Below are 22,563 nucleotides of genomic sequence, written 5' to 3'. Positions count from 1 at the left end.
CACTTTTGCAATCGAGAGTTTTCGTGTCTGATTGCCAAAATGCTTTTGTAAAGGCTTTTGGAACAAGTACACACTGAATACTTGTGTTCTTTGACAAGATAATTGTCATATTTCACCAAATTGAACACAATTTCTTCCTCCCATGCAGCACACAGTACAGAGACAGTGTGATTGAGGGAGAGCCTTCACCTGTTTCTGATCTCGACACTGCTACTAACACTACCGCCTGGCCAATGGGCTTGTTTCCAGGGAGACAAACATGGAGTAACCCAACACTTTGAGTCTTGGAATAACATTGTCTTTATCATCTGTGACGGATGGAATTTTCTCATTTCATGTCATGAAGTGAGAAGAGAATATGCAGGAATGCTTCTTGTGAATGTGGAGCAGGAAGAGGGCAGATGATTTCTCTCTTTCATGCTTCCTTCTGCATCTTCTCAAGGTCCTTTTTATTGTCTGTTTTTTGCTTCGCTTTGTTCATATAGGCTTAGTTGGATTTTGATTCCTTTTTTTGTGTGGCCAAGTCAAGAGTTTCAAGATTAAAAACCTTCAAAATTCAACTTTTCAAACGGAGCTGTTGACATCATCAGACATCATTTTAAAAATCTGTGATATTCCTTTGAATCGAGCTCTGTACTTTCTCCTTGCAGCATGTAAAGACAAAGTAGGAGGGCGAGCATCAGCGGTTTGACGCTCACAGTGAAGGAGAATAAAACTCTCACTATACATATCTGTGGTGAATGATGTGCTTGTCAATGTCAATCAGATTCTCAGTATGTGACTGGCTGAAAACCAGCACGAGGTGAACGACTTGTACTGTAACAAAGCCACCTGCACAAAAGGAAAACATGGTTGCATAACTTAAAGTTGCTTCTTAGTCCAGGGTGGACTTAGATCCTTCAAAAGGCAAGAGTCCACAATGTGCTCCCAACATTTAAAAAAACAAAATGGCCTCCTACAGTGAGCCACAAGGTCCAAAAAACAGGAACAACAAAGGTAACACCAGGGAGTGGCTGCATGGTGACCCAACACTCCTCCTGAGGTCTGAACGACCTGCTGTCAGAGAAGCAGCTTCATGTCTCTGATGATACAGAGTCAGGTCATTTTAGGATTTAATTCAGCTGATATCTGACATTTTGCTCCTTTAAAGAGACTGAATGAATTATTTAGGATTCAAATACAATGTATCCATCATCAAATGAATACAGCTTTAATTGAAACTGAAAGTTGTAATTTGTGAAAGAATTACAGTCTAATTCAGTTTCTTATTTTCCAGTTATGGTCTACTGTGGTCCTGGATACAAAACACGTACATGTATTCATGAATAAATCTGTATACTAAGTATAAAGAGGGAGGAGAAAGAATATCAGACAAAAGTCACTTTGAGGTTTCTTTCTGCCTCTTGAACGTTTCTTTGTTGTTGTTGCTCCTGTGAAACCTTCAGGGACCTGTCGCTGTATAAATCTGATATTTACTTCACCTCTGGGCTTTTGCTTGGGTGACCTTTTCTGTTTTACTTACTTGAATATCTTTATTGAACTTTTCAGATGTAGAAATGTGCTCTGTCGAGGGTGTTGAAAGTTTGAGAGTTTGAAGTTAAAAGGATTCTCTTTTCATTAAACTTTAAAGAACAAATGATTCTGAGGACAAATACAGGACGAAGGCTTCTTCAAGGGCCTCCGCTCTGATGTGGACGAATCCACAGAAATGCTCTTTGTTCTTTTCATTGTGATCACTTTGGTCGTTTCCATCTCGACAGTTTGGGTTTTAGACTGATGTGGGTGTTGGGAGGGCAGGGGTGAAATCTTAACTTTAAGAATAAACCACAAGGTTTACATATGAGCTGAGTCTGGACCTCAGATGGCAAATGTGAACAAAATGACCCGACTCATTTTCTTTTCTTTACCACAAGCTTTCCCCAGGCAGGGGGTCCGCCAAGTCACAAATTAGCGTTGATTTAGAAACAACAGAAGCCTTTGTCTCAGAGGGCTCGGGGTTTTTTTTCTTTCTCTCTCTGGACTATTGAGCCACTTGGCTCTGTGTCTTGTTATTTTTCCACACATAAAACGTTCATGATGAAATAAAGCAGAGTGTGTATGGCAGCAGAGACGGAGCAGCTCACAAGGCCTTCGGCTGCTGTCACTCACAGAGCTGTCTGATAAGATGAGGTTGTTGTGTCTCTCATTGTTTCTGTCTTTCTATTCAATATTTTCTTTTTTCTGCAACTTCTCCCTTGTTTCTCTTTTCTGGAAAAAAAAATTTCTTTGCCTTTTCTCTTTTCTCTCTCTTTCTTTTTCTTCATTCCTTTAAACTCAATTACCCAACCTCTTCTGCAGCCTACAAGCCTGCAAATCAATCTTGCTGATGAATCAGAAACGCTCCTGTTATCTGTATCATTCTCTCTCTCATCTTCTCCCCCTCACAAACACACACACACACACACACACACACACACACACACACACACACACACACACACACACACACACACACACACACACACACACACACACACACACACACACACACACACACACACACACACACACACACACACACACACACACACACACAAGCACACACACACAGGCTCAGGTTCCCTCTGATGTCGGGCTCAGGGATTCACTCTGGACGTCTGATGGAGTGTGTCTGGGTCATTTCCACGCGGATGTTGGTTCTGCCTGCAGAGCGTTGCTTAAACGTCGATATCTGATATTCGTATTCTGTCATTTCTGATGTTTTTCTAAGCCCCTTCTACCTGCGGTCATAAATAAGGATAAACTGTGCTTTAACAGGCTGCAGCAGTCACTGACGGCTGCTGGTTTGTCTGTCGCCACATTTATCTCACATACCTTTCATTTGGTGAAGTAATTTCATTTATGGCAGAGAAGCCGAGCTTGGTCTTCAGGGAACAAAATGATCCTTGTTTTTATGGCATTAAAATCTTCTCATCCTGAACGAGGACTGAATTAAGCTCAAGTGTTAAAATCAGACACAACTTCCAGGCTAATACACCATGAACTATTTCCATATACGGTACTCATATGAAAAATGGTATTCAAAATAGTAGTGAAAGTTGTAAAAAAAAAAAAAATCTGTGCTATATTTTCTGAACTAAAATCCAAACTTGTGTATTTAGTTTTAGAGATGTTTGGAGCTAAAAAAGTGAGAGTTACAGTTTCACTGATGTGGACCCTCCAACTTGTCGCTTAGCGTTTTATCTTCAAACATTTTTCCAGGGAACACATTTTCCTCTGAGGACATTTTGTGTTTATGAACACAAACTACAGAATATGAACACTTTCACATTTCTCCACCAAACACTACAAAATGCACCTTTAAGGAGTCTGGGGCTGAAAGTGACAACTTCATTGATGCTAAATGAAACCTTTTGCTTTAGCATTCATCAAAAGGTCTTGGCAACAATTATTTTTTAAACATTCTGACAAAGAATTTGTGGAAATGCTTGAATGTTTTTTTTTTTTAAACACTGATTGTGTATCATGAGAAGAAATGACAGTTTTCATAAAGCTATAGCATCTAGTGGCCATTAGCGGAACTACATTTTAATTGACTTTCCAAATGCACATGTCAAAGCAGTGATATAAGTCACGCTCAGATTCTAAGCTTTAAACAGCATTTCAATACAGCTCAATGCCACATGACTGTTCAAAATGAAGACGAATAAGCGGTTATAAGAAGTCTTTACTGAACATAAGAAAAGACACATATTGAGGTTATTAATCAAATGACACATCGAGGTGAGGCCCTGTTGCTACACCAGGAGAAAAATGAATTATTGGTATCAGATATCTTACTGAGAGGTGTTTGGCAGAGCGCAGTGACTCGCTCCTCTCCTAAACACTCGTCTGACGCACAGAAAACAGATTGACTGACAAGTAGCACGAAAGAAGAGAAAGTGATCTGTGAGCTGGGAGTTCCTCTGTGTTATTTGATGCGGAAGTTGTGTGTGTGTTTGTGTGTGTGTGTGTGTGTGTGTGCAGTCAAAGCTTAACAATCACATCACACTCCATCTGCAGTATTTGATGTCATAAGTTCAGGACTGGGTCAAACGTTCGTTAAAAGCAACCCGAGAGGTCCTTGTAGCCGCTCAGTGTGTGGTGGAAGTGTGTCATTATGGAAGTAATTCACTCGGAACCAGGAATTAGCTCCACTCAGGTCAGAGCTGGCTCGCCGACAAGCTTATGCAGTGTGATCGTACATGCCATTTAGTCTATCTCAATGGAAATGTGGGTTATTATGACTCAGAGAGAGTTGAGAATTGACATCCTATACAATCAGAAATTATACAGGGTCTGTAATAAGATTAATTTACCTTGGAGGCTGTTTCTGTCGTGGTGCAGTTTATACAAGAAACAGCTGCACACCTATAGGACAGTATAAACTAAAAAAAACTTTATTGACACAGGTGAACAATACAGAGATACTCGGGCTGTCAAGATAAATCGATCTTAACTGTAAAGATTCGAGTGAATCAATATGCGGAGACCTGATGAGTAAGAATTGATCGGTTTCACTGTGGCTTTGCTTCCGATCAATCGCACTTGCATATCAATTGGGATCAAATTCAACCAAATCGATAACCATCCAATGGATGTGTTTTTGTAGGCCAACCCGGAGGTAGCATCATCATGGGCTTTATTGAGGATTCAAAGATTTTGTTTTGGATTTTGGATCATTGCAGAAAATAAGCTCTATATTTCTGATAGGTGTTTTGTTCAGCAGGATAATCTTCACAGATGAACAACACTATTATGATGTAGTGATGATGTCAATGCAGCCGCCAGAAGTAAAGAGCTCACGTTGTGCAAACTATACCACGGTCGGATGATTTTGACGTCACTACCGTTATGCTTCAGACGATCTCCAATAAGATGATCAGCCGTTTTCCATCCCCATCGAGTTTGAGAGGACAGACCCCATGGTGCTAAAATGCTAACTGACTGCCAGGTTTTAGGACTCATTCCTGTGGCCCTCTGTTGTGAATCCCCCCTGATTGTACTCCTTAAAAATGTGGATCAAATCGTCTTGTAAAAAGGAGATGCGGGTCAAAAACAAACTCGAACACAAAACATTCTTATACACTAAACACAGACAGGCCAACCAGCCAAAATACAATGATGCACAAACCAAAGATAATCACAGGATGAAAACATAACTTTACAAATATTCCTGAGCCCAGAAATAATCTCGCAGTATAAACTGAAGCGTTGTGGGTCGAGTAACACATTCTCCTCCAGGAGAGCAAGAAACCACAAAAACCACTCAGACCCAAATAGGTGGTCGACTTACCATTAAACAACCTTAATAAAACATCTATTTTCATAATGTTTGTACTGAGAGCTCCAGTTCCATGAGAACGGACATTTTCAGTTTGAGCTCTCCCAGCAGGACCAGAACATTTCAAGTATTAAGTTATTTTTCTCAGGAGAAAGGCTGCAGCCAAAAGGGACAGGGCTATTTACTGAAACAACTCATATGCAAGAGTTCATATGCAACATAAAACTTCATTAGAAGTAGAGTTGTTGGTTAATGACTCCTTTAAGAAATTATACATGAACATTGATTATGAGGGGAAAAAAACAAAGCTTTAAAGTACAACTGTTACGTTTCATGAAACTATCTGCCAGTCGGACTACTGTGCACCAGTTCAGGTCCAGCTGAACACAGTACACAGGAGTCATTGAGCATGTCGTTGTATAGCAGTCCACTTCCTTGTTGTGTTCTCCTGCAGGCTGTTACAGTACTTGTGCACACATTGAATCCTGCCAGAGGTCACCTGGTGCACAGAGTCTGGTGCGAGGAACTTTGTGTTCACACTGATCAAATGAACTGGACTTCAGAGTCAAGCGTACTTGGATCCAGGACTGGGTCCCTGGTGTGAAACCAACCTAATCTGGCCATGTGTGGAGAAGTGCATGAGTTCATTGTCTGTCATTGTATTGGTTGTACTGTTGACGAAAAAACAGAGACAGAGCGTTCTCCATGGCTGCCCCCTCCCTCCCTCCCAAAGCCATCCGTCCCTGCACACACCTCCCAACATTTAAAACCATGCTCAACACTCACCTTTTTAAATGAGCTTTTAATACATAACTTTTTTTTTCTCTTCTACTGTTTTTCTGTCTTATACTGTCTTTTGCTGTTTTTAACTGTATATTTGATGATTATTTTAATGTGTAAAGTGTCTTTGACTGAAAAAGCACTTAAATATATATTGTATTATTGTTATTAAAATAGACTTTCTTGGTATTTTGGAGACATTCTGTAATGTCTATCTTTTCACTACTTGTATTTTTAGAGTCAAGCCGAACAGTGGCTTCGATTTTTTATGGCATTAATTTCATCTCTGTTGAAAACACCCTTTCAAGAATATCAAACAAGTGCAAAACAATGATTCCTTTAAATTTTAAGGAAAGAGATTAAACGCCTGGACCGTCGGCTTGCTTCCATCACTCCGCTGGTTTTACTGATTTCTCTGCTATCTGCTCTCTCCTTCTCTCTTTCACTCATCAGCTCTCTGAGACAGGAAGCAATTCACTAACCTCTCTCATCACCACTCCAGTTGTTCCCGTCTGCAGCACTTTGGCAAGCCATTTTTGATAAATACCATGACAGTTCATACATAGCAAGCCCAGCCATACCATATTAGCTTCAATATGATGGAGTGTGTAAATGTGCAGCACATAGGCCCCCATAACTGAGTACAGTGCAGTGTCCTCTTAAATCCCTTCAAAAAGCAAGCATTCCCTCATGGATTCATGAAAAGAGCCCATTTATAGACTTGAAAAAAAAAAGCCTTTTTCAACAGACTTTAAGCACAGCAGCCAAGGAAAACAATGTGCCTGGCCAGAGAAAGTGAAGTTTGTAATGCACCGACTTAATTCCATTCTCTTGCATGAATAGAGAATAAAAGTTCAGGGCTGGCTGGAGAACTGGCTGTGTCCGACTTGTGTGTGACTGACACGCAGGGTATCACTCTGCACAAAAATCAACATGAGGTCGAAAGCACACCGCAGGCCGTCACAGTGGGAGTGAAATACGTCACAGTGATATGACAAGTGATTAATAGACAGCTAAGCCAGCGTGCTGCAAACAGGACTGAGTGAAAACATGGGATGAAAATGAGGAGAGAGAGAGAGAGGGAGCGAAGGTAAACAAAGACAGAGTCGTAAAGTTAGGGGTAGGAGAGGAGGACGGAGAGCACTCGGTGCCAGTCGTCAGTCCATTTGGTCCATTAACGCTCCGAGTAACGGCCTCACTGACTGAGGAATGATGGGAAAATGGTTCTTCCTCTAGGGTAGCTCTTGAAGTGATGTATAATAGCGAGGACAGAGCGCAGCCCCTGATGGTCCATTACTCTTTCCTCAGCTCATCACAGGCATAAACAACAGGAGGCCTTCCTGTACAGAGGAGGCACACACACACACACACACACACACACACACACACACACGATACAGAGCCAAGACAAATGTACACGTTGCTGCTGTTTTCTTTTTCTTACTCTAAATCTGAGTAAATGAAACTGCACAAACACACCGAGGGTCTGAATCACAAAAAGATTGCAAGGCTTCTGACGAAACACACGGACAGGGTGAGATGCACCCAAACCTGCCCGGTGCCTCTGTGCGCCGGTGTTGTTTGTTTGTGCGTGTTTATTATCCAATCACTTGGAAACAAATGCTCCCTCTCTATTCATTCAGTCTCTCCGCATAAAAATCATCTGATTTGAAAGCAATGGAACGCGTATGTTAAAATGACCTTGTGGAGAACTGGTGGTTAATGCGTCGCAGTATTTCTGAATGAGTAAGGCTCTTTCTGAAGAACAAAGGGCTCTTTTTGGATGCATCCATGTACATGCATCATACAACACTGAGACGTCAGGAAATGTGCAAACATGCTATCTGTATTTCCGAGTGAGAAAAATTCATAAATCCGGATTGAAAAGAGAAGCGACACAAACGTGTACGTCGTTTGTGAGAAAGAAACGTAGCTCTCTTTTGCTAGTTAGGAAGACAGCAGGGTAGCCACCTTTAGCTTGCTATGATATTCACTTTTTAAGAGTGCTGTGCACACACACACATCATGCTGAGCTTATAAGCTTGTGTCCCTGTATTTCCATAAGTAATTTTTATCATTAAAGCTGTGCATGTCTGGACAATAACACATTTGTCAGTGTGGAGTTTGACAGTGAAGGAGGTCAGTGAGGTAGGAGGGGTCTGGGGGTTCAGCGCTGTGAGAGTAAGAAGGCGGTTCCAGTAAGGTTAGTGTTTACGGTCCCAGGATGCAGGCCTGCTGCAGGCATCATACTGTATGATCCTGTTAAAGTACGATGGGAGGGGGTCGCCGGTGGCAGTGCGCGCAATCCCATGTATTGAGGCTCAGTCCTCGCACGGGCGGCCCGGGTTCGCTGGGCTCCGGGCTCATTTCCCGCATGTCTCTCCCTGATTTCCGACTCTGTCCACTTTCCTCCCTCTATAATAAAGGCCAAAAATAGATCTTTAAAAGAGAAAAAAAAAAATTCTATGGGAGGTAGAGTCTTCAGTTTCAGGGCCTTCTATCAGTCAGGATCCGGGAAGCAGGCACACTCTGTTCTTATAAAAATAGGTTTATACTGTAGTCATGGTGAACGCAGGTATGGACCAGCTCCTGTGCTGCGATAGGCTCAGACTGCCAGGGGATCTCTCTCTCTCTCTCTGAAAATACAGTTTGATTGAATGATTGGTTGACTAATTGATCGATTGATTGATTGCTTTTACATTGAACATACATTGCGGATGTGTGGGGAACGAGATAAGGCTATCGATGGTTTAACTTAAGTTGTGAGTGGATACCAGTGTGGAATTCAGGGCCGATAATGATAATGACAGTCTTGTCATAGTTTAGTATAAGGAAGGGATTTCCATTTTTTTCATAAAGGTGATTAGCCTAATCATATTATCAAAATAAAAATAAAGATCTTGATTTATTGTAAGTAAACTGACTCTGAAACTGTGGCTAAAGAGCTTTGCTTCCAAGTGGCAGTCATCCGTTTGACTGCCTTTCCGTTCTGAGAAAGATATAAAAAAAGAAATATATAGCTTGCAGGCCGCTAACAACGTGAAGCAAAACATAAGCATACAAGCGTCTGGAGTATGAAATCCACTGAGGCGCTTACTTCTCTGCACTTCTCCAACTGGCACAAAAAGAAATGCAATCATGGCTGGCTTTTAAAATACAGCTGCTCCTAAAGCTCAGGTTGTGAATAATTGGTGCAATTTGAAACTGTTGTCAATTTTTCAAATAACTGACAAACACATTGTGGATGATTGCTCTCATTCGGGGCCTCAGAGGAAAAATTGCCAAAACAACCCGCTTAAAGAAAATTGCAATCTCCATAAAACACTTGAGGGGAGTGATCACAATTTACTTATGGAGGCTCACCTCATGGGAGACCTTCGGACCCATCCGTCACACAGTCACAGTCTGACACCTCAGCTTTGAAGGCTCCCTCAGACATGTTTCCTCGTGATTAGTAATGAGTGGAAATCTTCTGTTGGATGGCACAGACAGGTCCTTTTCTTTTAAAGCGTGCGTTGGTCTGTCTGCACTGATTCAAGCCCGTCTGTCTCTGACTGCTAAGTTGTTCAGCACCCATCGTAAGATCTGGTTTCTCACTTTCTTCGGTGCAAAGGGATTTCCCAAACTCCTTATTCCTAACCAGAATGAAACTAGACTTCCTTCCTCAAGTCAATCCATCTTCAGGCTTAAAGTGTAATACATCAAATTCTGGATCAGACTGTACAACACAATGCGATCTTAACTCCGTTGAAAAGAAGGAACAACAAAAAAAGTATTTTCCTAATTGGGCCGCTTGAGGAAAAGCGCATCAGGGCTGAAATCCATCACGCTGATTGCTGGCCTTGTCTGCGTGGAGCCACATGGGGGGGTGGGGGTGGGGGGGTGCTGTGTGGGGTTTTTGTTGGGGTTCTTGTGGTTTTGGATCCTGCACATGCTAGTTGGATCTCGGGAGGGAAGCCCCTAGCACGGCCGAGAGCAGCTCATTACCTCGGCTAGTCATCAGCCCCACTGTCTGCAGAGGGATGATAAACGAGCAGGTCCTCATGTGTTGCTCTGACAGCTCTGTGGCACCGGGTCAAGCAGACATCTATCGAGAGGCGCAGACAGCCGGGAGACAGAGCGAGACGCTACCACACTTAAGAGAACCTATGAGGGCTTTCTGGGAATTTAAACACATCCACCGGTAGCTGCAGAGGAGTTCTTCTGGGGCTGCAGAATTGTGTGATCGGTTGACATTGTGTTTTTAAAAAAAGCAAAGAAATAGGGTTTAAGTTTAAAAATCGTCTCCTAAATTGATTTACAAATGCCAAATGATATTTTTATTGTCTTAAATGTCATGGTGACGTTATGATCTTTCAACTTTGTTTGGAGAACAACTCCATCTGTCATCAAGTGAATTTCACAGCCCTGTGGTTGAGCAGAGTTTGGGAATAAACACGGGATGATTACTGATACCAACATCTGCTGGAGACAGAATCCCCCCCCCCCCCCCCCCCCAGCAGGAGTGAAGTAGGTATTTGGTCTTTTTCTTTCAAGCATTCTGAATGAAGAGGTGCTGATGACCTCGCTGTAAGGTTTTGCCCTGTACGCTAGGCTATATACGGAGGCTACGGTCCCGGTTCATGTCTCATCTGCGGTTCCTTTCCCCCACGTCATTCCCCCAGTCTCTCCCACAAGTTCCCACACAAGTTTCCACTGTCCTTTCGAGAAAAAAAAGGCAAAAGCTCATGAGTGAAAAAACAAACTGAATGAGACTTAATTAAACATTGAAAAAATAAACCCAATCATGGTCTTCGCCCTAAAGTGATAACAGCTCGTGATCTAAACTTTATAAAATCGTATTCATGAAACAATTACAGCAGGTAAAACAAAACCCTCAGTTGAACCGATTTTTTGGAAGAGAACGATAAGACCAATACTGACCAAACCTGTCAGTGCACACTGTCAGGAATCATTACCCAAACTGTGAACTCTGGCTGACTTCCTGGTTCAGCTTGGATCTATTTGCTGGTGTTGTGCGTGTACAGTTCTGCTGTGCAATTTGGGATTATTAGCAACATTATGGCTGAGCTCAATCTTGGTTTTCCCCAAAATAAGATGCCACACACATTTAAAAACTCAGCATGTCTACCCTGACACAGCCTGGATCATCGGAAGCACGAGCTTCAGCTTTTTGTTTTTTAAGCTTTGTTGGAGAGTAGAAGCTTGAAATAACCTTTAAATGTGACAAATAGACTTTACCTTAAAATGCCACTAAAAGGGGAAGCAACTTATTTAGTGTGAAAAACATGAGCTGAATTACTTCCACTTTTAACATCTCCCAATGTTTTTTATTTTACGTTATTTCCCAAGAAATTAGCATTTTAAATCTGTCACTAGCTTAGCTTAACATCTGATAGCTAACTGACCCTGCCATGTCATAAATACACAAATGCTGAGGTTTAAAGGGCCCTCTTATTATTATAGACACCCGGCTTAAAGTACAAAGTGTCACTTCTTTTTTGTAAACATCAAAACCTCATTTCAGTGTATATTTTCATGCCAACATTGTTTAAAGAGTAGATGAACTTGCTCTCACCATGAGGAGTTGTTATCTTTTTCGAATGCAGGATACGTGGATTGTTCACTACAAAAAATGTATGTCGGACACGACTTCCAGAAGTGTGCAAAGACCATGTGCTGTAGTTTAAATAGGTCTGCTGTAAGACAGCTAAGGTAACAGTGCAAAGAAGTTAGTTCATATCATCAAAGATGTTTCTCAGCTTCTTCTTCAGGCTTTGGTAGAAGATGTAATGACAGAGAATAAGTGGGTTTTTCAGATATATTTAAAATGTGTTACTTCAGTCTCTATGTTTGCTGTTCTGAATGTGAACATTTATTTTCAATATTGGCAACGTCTATGAAAAAGGAAGTGCAAATTCCAGTGTCTGCTTTAGGAAGTCACATTCATCACCAGACACATGTGTGCTGTCTGTCTCTCTGTCACACACACACACACACACACACACACGATGGTGATGTCTCCTCTGTCAGCATATTGCCCAGGTGCTGCATGAATGAGTAAATGTGGTCTAATGCTCCTCAGATGTCAGTTGTTGTTGTTTCACTGTACAGTCTGGCAAATTGCAGTGATTTACAGTCGTAAATTTGTCATGCTGCAGTTTCCTCTCTGACTCCAGCAGAAATTTCTGTTTCAGCTGGCACTGCTTGGGCGAATGCATGAGACAACCGGATATCTCCCACAGAGAAAGACGTGTGTGTGTGTGTGTGTGTGTGTGTGTGTGTGTGTGTGTGTGTGTGTGTGCATGTGGACCTGTCACTCTGGGTTGAGTGATGTTGATGTAAGCAGAAGTGGCATGACTGTGGTTCTCTATGAGGGAGGTACAGAATCTAGACCAGAGCGGGACATGGTGGGTAAGTGGAGGTGTTTGTGTGGATGGATGGATGGCTTGGCAGACAGCAGATGAGGGGAATGACATGGCCCTCCAACTCTCTCTCTCTCCCTCTCTCTCTCCCATGCACACACACACAAACATCCATATCCAGCAGCAGCAGGCATGAATGGTCATTCAGCTCCAGCCAGCAGTATGAAAACAAGTCAAAAGGAGGAAAACGGGATTCAAAAGGGGGAGGATGGCGGATGGGGTCTTGGGCCAAAAAAAACATGGTGGGCTCGTCTGTGCTCCTGCCTGTCCTGATGAGCACCCCAGGCAAATATTCTGTGAATGAGAGCATATTTTAGGGGGGCTACTCTCCCCATTTCAGCCTGAGAAAGAGAAGCATGAGGAGATGTGATGTGACCCGTCCATGATGTCATACGAGATGAAATATTTCAAATTAGTCTTAATATGTAACGTATGATGTAAATATTTGCCTGCCTCTTTGTCCGGCAATTTCAGAAACAACTCTGGTTTACTACCAAGGTTTGGTGATCCTCAGAATTCATCAGAATCCACTCACGTTTTCTCTGGTCAACAATACTGCCTGTTAGTATTGACTTAACATCTAAGAAGCTCATATGATGCACTAAACATTAAACAAACAGCTTTATCAGGGGATGAATTGATTTAATGAAACAGTGTCAAATATGCTTATTTTCATTCTTAAATCAAAGTGTTTAATCAAAAGGTAGATGTGTAAATACTTAGCAGCTGGTTAAATTAGCTTAAAAGGTCTTATAGTCTTATAGTCCCACTCTCCACTGCTATAATGGGCCAGTATACTTGAGCTTGTAAAGCACTTTTGTAGTCTTGACTTTGACGACTCAAAGCGCTTTTACACCGCAGGTCACTCACACCCATTCACTCACTGATGGCAGAGGTTGCTTTCTAAAGTGACTGTGATCAGAATACACACTCATATACACTCTGGCAAAGCAGCGGGAGACATTTTGGCTTTAGTGTCTTGCCCAAAGGCATATCGGATATCTTGCTGCAGGAGCTGGGAATCGAACCCCTGACCTTCCAGTTTAGAGACGACAGACTCGAACTGATCCTCAGCCGCCCCCCAACAGGTAAGATCAAAAGTTGGTATTTGTACTTCATGTTAAACCAACTGGCTGAGTTTTTATCACATTCTTAACCAGTTTTAGTAGCTAAATAAGAAGTGTTGTATGTGCGAAGTATCTTTGTTTGGTTCGGTTTATGCACCAACACCACTCGCTGTAAAGATTCAGAGGGTTAAACCAATAAGTCACCGGTCTTTCACACAGAGCATGAACAGCAGTCATCTGTACTTAACGTTTGATAAAAACATCAAGCAACAAGTACATGCCAATCGCATCACTGCACCCTAATCTCAAACCCGAACAAAGAGCTAACACGCCGAACATCACCAAAGTTAACGCTCCGTAATGATCGCGGTTTCACACCAGAGACAGGACAGGTTTAAAGGTAAGCTGTGCAAGCTCTTGTGTTCATGACGCTGTAATCATCTCTTTATTTTAAGGGGGGTTTTTACTCTTAGAAAGGTTGTAAAAACAATTTTCCCAAACTGTTGAAAATGTCTCTTTCACTCTCCTCTCTCACAGAACATGATGAGCTGTGATAGTTTCGGCACAGCTACAAAGACAAAAATACATTACATACCGTAGCTTCTATTTCCAAAAATAATTTACTCTAGAACAAATAAATAAAAGTCCTCATGGAACATAAAGTCTCATGTTCACTTTTAATATCCCTGTTTTAACACCTAATAATAATGAGTTTGTCTTCATTCACCCATTCTCTCCGGACACTCTCCACTTTGTTCAGCTGCTGCACTGCTGGCCGGCTTGACGTGTGAGGGACACATGCTCCTCTGATCTCTGGCTGCAAAGCCCACCATAATGAGGTGACTTCATGAATATTGAGAATTTATCCTCATTGGGAAAAACTGTTTTCAATTCAACAAATTATGAGCCTGGTCATTTACAATGTCCACTCTGACATTTTCTTTACTTCTCATAGGGCAGAAAAACCATTAAGTAGAAGGTCTGATGAAGTTTGCAGGGTGTGAAAAGTACTCATAAGTGTTTAAATTACACTTGAGGTGGCGGCTAATCACTGTGGTGAAGAAGTTTTTTGGCTCAATGGCTGCTTAACCAAAGGAGTTGATATAGTTTATTGTACAGGTATTTTCCTTTTGAGGTGGAAAAATAAAGTTTTATAATTTTCAAACTCCAGTGCTCGGAGTCAGATTTGTTAGCCGTATTAGCTGGCAACACACTATGCAATATTTTAAATGTTAACCAGGTTTAAAAAGCCGGGGAGACCACAGACATGAGGACAATTTTAACATCGTAATTCTCCAAATGCACACACTCAGTGATTCAGCCAGACTGTAAAACCAAACATTTGCCGTGTAAAGTAAGATTTCATTCCAGAGACACGAGACCCCACAGACACTTGATCAAAAACGACTTCTAAATAAATAAAAAAAACAGATATACTGTAGAGGACGATCGATATCGTCAGCTGGCGTCCTGGCGTACGTCAGTAGACAGTATGGGTGCAGATCATACACTACGCAGCACGAGCTGGAGACGACTTGTTAAAGTACGTAACATCTGGTTATTGATGTTTCCCAGTCTTGCTTTCATTGGCCACTGAAGGTTTTCGGATGGAGCCCAATCTCTAAATATCCGACATGTTTGAAATAAATGGGAGGCTCCGACTGGATGGAAATCAGTGAAATAAAAACACCACACACTTGAGAATTATTTGGACAAATAATGGGTTGTGACCAGACTTGAACTGGAGGGGGAGTTCAGCATTTCAGTTTTGTGACCTTCAGTGCCTGGTTTTTTCAGATTGACTAAACTCCAATCTGCCAATAATTTCCTCTAATCTTTCCAGTAGAATGTTTCTTGGTTTAGATTCGGCAATTCAGCTAACAGGTTATGGTAAGGGTTAGAACAAATGAATCTCTCAAAATGTGGTCAAATATGAACCCTAACTGCATTATCACAATCCTCCTCATCATGTGTAAGTATCCTCCCTGCCATCCTCTTCACCAGGGTTTGTGGTACAAAGACTTTAAAGCCTCTTTCAGGGACCAAGATCTTGAGAGAGATTTTGGAAATCAAACCTTGGCAAAAGTGAGCGGAGTCAAAGCCACATGCATCCATCATTTTAAGTGTTCAATTCCATGTTTCTACTTTTCAGAATAGCAAGGGGAAAAAAATGTTTGGGATAAATATGTGTCTGTGTAACAGCACCGATCTTCCCCCTTTAACATCAACTTATTTGAAACCATTTACAAAACAGTTACAACTCCAAAGCAACATTTCGTTGTCCATACCCAATTAAAACCAATTAGACAACCCCACGCTGAGTGAAAACTGAGGTTGAAAGCTCCCTGGGTGGAGACAGATGCTATCTGGCTCTGTCATTGAAGCATCACGACCTTTAAACACAACAGTGTTTGACTGAAGAGAATCTCAGTCCCAGCAGAGTCCTTTATCTCTGATGTAAGACACAGTGTTGTCAAAGAGCTCCTTGTGATCGCCTCAAGGCCAGTAGGAGGTATTTTAATAGCTGTCTGACCCGTGGTGGCTCGAGCCTGCTGCCATCAATCACACACAGGGAAACTATTGTGCAGCGTTTGAAGCACAGAAAGCAGAGGACGTCTTTTAAGGAAGGTAAAGCAGTTCTTCTTCTTGAGCCTACATCAGTTTGAATGCTGCTCTCCTGCAGGCAGGTAGCTCCACCTGCCAGAAATGATTGCTAATACCATTTATGTCTTTATTTGGGGGAACAGAAGCAATTTGTTAGAAATGTTATTGTCCTTGACCTTGACAGAAGAATCAATCCCTATAAATACAGTGACTGCTAAATTATCTGTCTTGACATGTCATAAATAAAAGAAAACAGAGGAAAATGTAAAGGCATCAATGTAACTGACATACAAAAAATATTGTATTTATTTTGTATTTCTTAAAATACAATGCGCAGCTTAAAGTCCAACTCGTTTTTATCCCACGTTGTTTGAGTCTGATCTTTAGTGCATTCGTTAGTGACGGGTTGGCTGCCTCTCAAGTCTTTGTAATCAGTTGACTGAAGGCTGCATGGCTCTCGTTGGTTGTGCGCTCCGAGGCGTCATCATCTGTCATCCAGCAGCAGAAGTTCATGCATGCGTCCTCCTCTGGTCTCCTCCCATTGTGGAAACAGCTGTAGACCATGAACCGTGGCGCGCGGGTCTGACGCGGATTACCTGGATACTACTTGTAAGCGTGGGTGGGCATCGACAAGCGAGGAAGTGAAGACAGCGCTGCTTTCATTATTTTTGTGGAAAAAGAGTTTGTTTCAAATGGAATCAATACTTAGAGGCCAAGCTATGGCGAGTGGACTTTTTCTCACTCTGCATCTGTTATTGATTCTTGAGTCGAGCTGGGGGAAAGAGTTTGAGGATCTCGGTGAAGCTGTGAGTCAAGGTGCGGATCTCCCCGTGTCTGTGGAGCAGCGCATCTTTACGCACGAAAACGCGCACCGGGACATGGTCTCCATCAACATGTTCAAAGTGTACGAGAAGTACACGAAAGAGCCGCAGAGCCAGAGGGACGGCAACACAGTGAGAAGTTTCAAAGCAGTCCCAAGTGAGTGAACCATGAAACGATTTATGGCAGGAGTTTTCTCTCTTGCTTTTGCTTGTTTTATCTGTAACTTGTACCTCGGCAACATTGCAAATACGGGTTCTCTCTCAATGTCTTTTCCGAGGATTTAAATAAATAAATTATGATAAAGATGATGATCCAGCCAAAAATAAATACGACCTGCGAACTGCGAGACGCTTGCACAATGTTATAATCACTTACTGTTGAATTAAAACCCTGCCTGTTGTCTTCATATCACTCAGGACTAAATATAATTGCGAGTATTTTGTCAAAAAAATGGAAATAAAAAGGGATGACTCATTTATCATAATTTGCACTTGACTGTACTTTATACTTTTTCTGTTCTTAAAGTGGAAGCTTGAAGAGAAACTTTGCTGGGTTTGTAAGCAAAAGTTACTTTTAAAATCATAAAAGTTAAAATGGACTCAGTAACAACAATCATTTATCCTATACAAGGACCTGAACAGGTTTTTTTTTCCGGCTTGTTTGAAAACAAGATTTCTGCCATTTTCATTTTTAGAAATGTAACATTCATGTTCCACTTTTCTTGGTGTTGCACGTTTCATCACATATCTCCTTTATACAGACACTACAGAAAAGTGGATAAATGTCACATTTTAATTTAAAAAAATTTAACTTGCACTTTTTAATACGTGATCTTGATTGTTTTATTTGTGGAAAACCTTTAACATCCTGAACGCAGGTGTTTTGTTAATTACCCTGCAGCCCTCACTTCCCTTTGGGGTTAACATCTTCAACTCTCTGCTCGCTCGTGATTTAGTGATTAAGTGCCGAACCCTGTTAGTTACCCAGTAGCTGAGGCAGCCTAGGTGTTAGACAAGAGCCTATTATCACACTCAGACACAGGCCGCACAGAGAAAAGCCTCAGAGGAGCTCTTTCTGCTTTAAGCATTTCCATATGTGTGTGACAGACCTACTGGACCGATCCAGTGTTTGTCTTTCAGGCTGTGGTGCTGCAAGTGTGGGAGACGAGGTTTAACTTCACGAGAACAGCGATCTGAGATGAGACTTGTGCGTGAGGCAGGAACTTAGGCGTGTCACATTTAATGTTGTCCATGCTGCTGCATATGTGTGTCAGATGTGTGGAGCAAGATTTTGCAGAACATAAATAAAGTGTGATTATTCATGTCAGTTATTCTGCCAGAATGAAACGATAAAGAAAAAGGGAGGAAGAGAGGGGGGGGTCGGGGGACACTTCAGTTAACTTTAGTGTGCATGTCAGTGAGAGATCCTCCTTCAGGTCATCGGTTTGAAAAAAGATTTCTGTGTTGTAGTTAAAACATCCCTGTTCATTTTAAAATAGAAAAACAAGAAGAGCACGAAAACATGAGTCACTCGCAGCAAGTCTTTTTTTTTTTTTTTTTTCAGGAGAAATTTGTTTTTTCTTGTCAGTCGTCTTATGTTTACTTCTGATTTATTTTCAAACTCCACAGAAGTCTCTCATGGCAAAGATGTGTTCCAGTTCAACCTGTCCTCCATCCAAGAATCGGAGCTCATCCTATCTGCCTCTTTTCATTACCTCTACAAGCGACCACGCCATCACCAGCGACCGTGGCGTTTCAGAAGACCTCGCCACCCGTCCAGCGGCCTCCAGCATCCCCATCCCTCTTCCCCGACGCTCCTCTTCCGTGGATCATCCCTAAGCTCTGCTTTTGCAACACCACTGGGAAACATAACTTTGGCTCCTTTCAAAAAGGGTTCCTGGCAAACGAGGGATATCACAGCGGTGGTGAAACATGCCAGAGAAAACAGAGAGCTTGTGGTCACGGTGGAGTTTGATTTGGGGTTTGGAGCGGCGCGGGCGCAGCAGAAAGAGCACCTCTCTCCAGCCAACCTGCCATATATTTTGATATACGCCGATGATCGAGCCATAGATGAGCCGAACAGCGTGGCCATGTCACTGCAGCGGTATGGCTCTTTACCTGGAGGGGAAGAAGCACCCACCTCAGCCACAAGGATTCGTAGAGAGCTTCAACTCCAGATCCAAACCAACGACATCCCAGAAGTGCAGTTTAACTCCCTGAAGAACCATGAACTGTGGCAAAATACATATTTCCCCGCCAAGGCCAAAGCAGCAGAAAAATCAGGAAGGAAGCCGGGTCAGGACAGCAGCGAGGGCCTGAGTAAGCCCCAGGTGCTGAGCTTTGATGAGAGGACGATGAAAAAGGCCCGGAGGAGACAGTGGAGCGAGCCCAGGGTTTGCTCCAGGAGATACCTCAGGGTGGACTTTGCTGACATCGGCTGGAGCGAGTGGGTTTTGGCACCAAAGTCATTTGATGCCTTCTACTGCGCGGGAACCTGTGGATTCCCCATTCCTAAGGTAAGCCAGATAAGCTCATACCATGTTCAATGTATAAAACAGGAAATAACACCGAGCATGCTCATGCAGCATTTATCAAACTAACTGTCTCACATTAGGAAAAGCTACTGAAGATAAAGTTGCATGTTCTGTAATATGTCAGGTCTTTGTTGTACATTTTATTACAATAAAAAGTCTTTATATCTTTTATTATAAAATTAGACAAATGTTTTCTTTAGTTCTGTGTATCATGGATTTAACTCATTTTAAAAGTGATTATCTGTTGCGTACTTAAAGCTCCTGTGAGGATCTTTTGTTTTTTAGTGATTGTGGCGCCCTCTATGGGTAAAGTGGTATCTCCCATTTCTTTATTGATCCTGTGCCGTATAGGTCATGTTTTCTGACTAAATATCTCCTGCTGCTTTCCTTAAATAGACAAAGGCACCACTTAATGTGAGTGTCAGCTGTGGAAGTTTTTTTTTTTGCGTGCTTCGATCTGACACCTACCCCACAGCAGCAGTTACAGGCATTAAAAATGACAGTTTATAAATGTTTCATTCTTCATACTAATAATCTCATTTGCTTTTATAGGTCAGAAAGAGACTTCACTTTTAATTTCAGTCAGTTTAAGAACCAGTTGAAAACTCCAGACAGGTAGCTTTAAAGTTTAATGCAAGTTGTTTTAAACCTTCTGGTCACTTTGTGTTCATTTAAATAAGTTCTTTTAAGGCTCTGTTGATATGTCGTTTTATTTTTTCTCAGTAAGATGTTGAAGATTTAATCCTTTCCATTTGTACTCATTGCCGTAGGTGGTTCGTCCTTCCAATCACGCCACTATCCAGAGCATCGTCAGAGCCGTGGGAATCGTCCCCGGTGTCCCTGAACCGTGCTGCGTGCCGGAGAAAATGAGTCCGCTCAGCGTTCTTTTCCTGGATCCACACAGGAATATGGTGCTTAAGGTTTACCCCGGCATGTCTGTGGACACCTGTTCATGTCGATAAGGTTGGAGCTGGGGAACGGTTCACCAAAAGGAGATTTAAAATGATGAGGGGGACGTATACATTTAGACTCACACCATATGAGGACAGAATCTCCAAGAGGACAGTACGGACAGCCGAGGAGACACTTATCAGATCGAATGGACAATTATTGGGTCAACTCTTTACTGAATCCTGGAATATTTTTTTGCATGTTCAGACAATGACTCGGTTGTTTTAGGATTCTTATAGATGTATTGTTGTCCAACCGGTGCTTTTTTTTGTGAGTGTGTATTTTCCTTCCTTAAAAGCATTTATAAGAAGTGCACTTAATACTATCCTGTGTATGTAATGGTGGTAAAGGTTTGCTGTTTAGATGAACTGAAGGAGAAGGACAAAAGTCTTGAGCGTTGTAGTTTATTCAAGAACATTTCTTCTATCATGTTGCAGCACATCTTCACGTGTCAGAAGTCTAGATTTGAGTTTCTGGTCTCTTTTTTTAATAAGCTCAACTTCTAGGTTCTGAAACAGTCTGACCTCAGGACCCTCTCGTCTTGGCCCATGCCTGATGAACTTTACATGGACGAACACAGGAGGATCTACGGCAGCACATTTACATCCTACCAAGTTAAACAAACCCTTGTTATTTAAACACTGTAGCTACTAATGACAACTAAACACTGCTTATTCATAAGTGATGGGTTCATTATAGGTTTCTTAATATGTTGTCATTGAGCACCCCACCTTTTTTTAGCGGGGGTGTTAGTAATGCATGAGAGGTTATATCTCCTTTGAATTAAGTTTCAATAGCCATTTGTTTATATCTTGTACATAATGACTGTTTGACATCGTCTGAGATTTCATGTATTACGAGCGCCGTAGGTTTCGTTTATATTTCAGTGCTCTGCTGCCACCTGCTGTGCATTTTGGGAAAGTTGATATTTTAAAAGAAGAAAAATACTCCCTGTAACTGTTCTGTTATCGAGGTTGACATGTACAGTTTGTAATAATAATAGATTTCCACAGTTAGAAAAGAAACATGTATACACGTCTTATTATTGAATGCTTCAAAGTGAACTTGAAAAGTTATGTGATGTGTATTTTAACAGATTATAAAAGTAACATTAGTCTGTTAAAGATATAAAACAAATTCTACATACCTAAAAAAAAACAAACAACCTCTCTTTCAATACCTGGCATTTTAACACTAAAGGTGTGGATCTAACCCCAACCTGATGGTTAGGAGACACTCGACTGTACCAATTGAGTATCTTGATTTATATCAGTCTCTATACAACACGTTGTCTCAAGACTCTTTATAGAAGAGCAGGTCTGGACAGTAACCTTCTTTATTTACAGACCCGTCATTAATCCATCATGAGCACAGATCTAAGTAACATTTAGCAAGAATTCAAACAAATAAAATAAAACGTAAACACATTTACACACCACCAACTGCCGCGGGAGCAACTTGGGATTTAGCGTCTTGCCCATGATGGGGATCAAACCCGCAACCTTCCGGTTGAGAGACGATCAGCTGAGCAGAAAGAAGACTAATCCTGTATCTACTCTTTAACCTTAAAACTGATAACACATTTCATTTACATGGGGATTAAAGTGCCACTCGTTATTTAGGTTGATGAGATTAAAAATAAGGCAGTGTTAGAGGAACCAGGGAGAGAGGACTTAAAGCTACTTCTTACATAACAAGAATAATGACCCTTGTTTAATTTATCTTTTTATGCTCCTTGAGATTTTAAATAAAAACAAAAAATTAAAAGTCTCCATGTTTTGTTTTCCTTCTGCCTCAAATCCGATCAGAATCCGATCTAACTGACTGACCGTCCACATTACAAATCGCAACTGACCAGATCTGCCTGTCCATATTGACGTGGTCTGATCCACATTGGTTTCTATGGTAACAGGTGACACCCAGCAAAAACAACAGCAAAATGGATGACAGAGAAGTGTGATTTTTTTCTGATGCAAACTATTTTACCGACCAGTCTGTCTGCTGGCTTGTTTTACTACGTTTGTTTTTTGTTGATTCACATCATTGCTATTTTCGATGGTGTTGTGTTGAGAGTGACAC

The 22,563-nt window shown here is 41.6% G+C and overlaps 1 protein-coding gene across 1 annotated transcript; it reads left to right on the top strand.

The window, feature by feature from the left end:
- The first annotated feature begins 16,716 nt into the window (after positions 1–16,716).
- On the top strand, positions 16,717–22,239 carry gdf10b (growth differentiation factor 10b). The gene is made up of 3 exons (XM_079334170.1): positions 16,717–17,156; positions 18,629–19,515; positions 20,304–22,239. Exons 1-3 carry the CDS (start codon positions 16,871–16,873, stop codon positions 20,493–20,495), a joined length of 1,365 nt encoding a protein of 454 aa, XP_079190296.1. The 5' UTR covers positions 16,717–16,870; the 3' UTR covers positions 20,496–22,239.
- Positions 22,240–22,563: the final 324 nt, after the last annotated feature.

This window comes from Symphodus melops, assembly GCF_947650265.1.
Source record: "Symphodus melops genome assembly, chromosome: 21".
In the NCBI taxonomy this organism is placed as follows: domain Eukaryota; kingdom Metazoa; phylum Chordata; class Actinopteri; order Labriformes; family Labridae; genus Symphodus; species Symphodus melops.
Note: the sequence above shows the minus strand (reverse complement) of the source record. Positions and strands in the feature narration are given on the sequence as shown.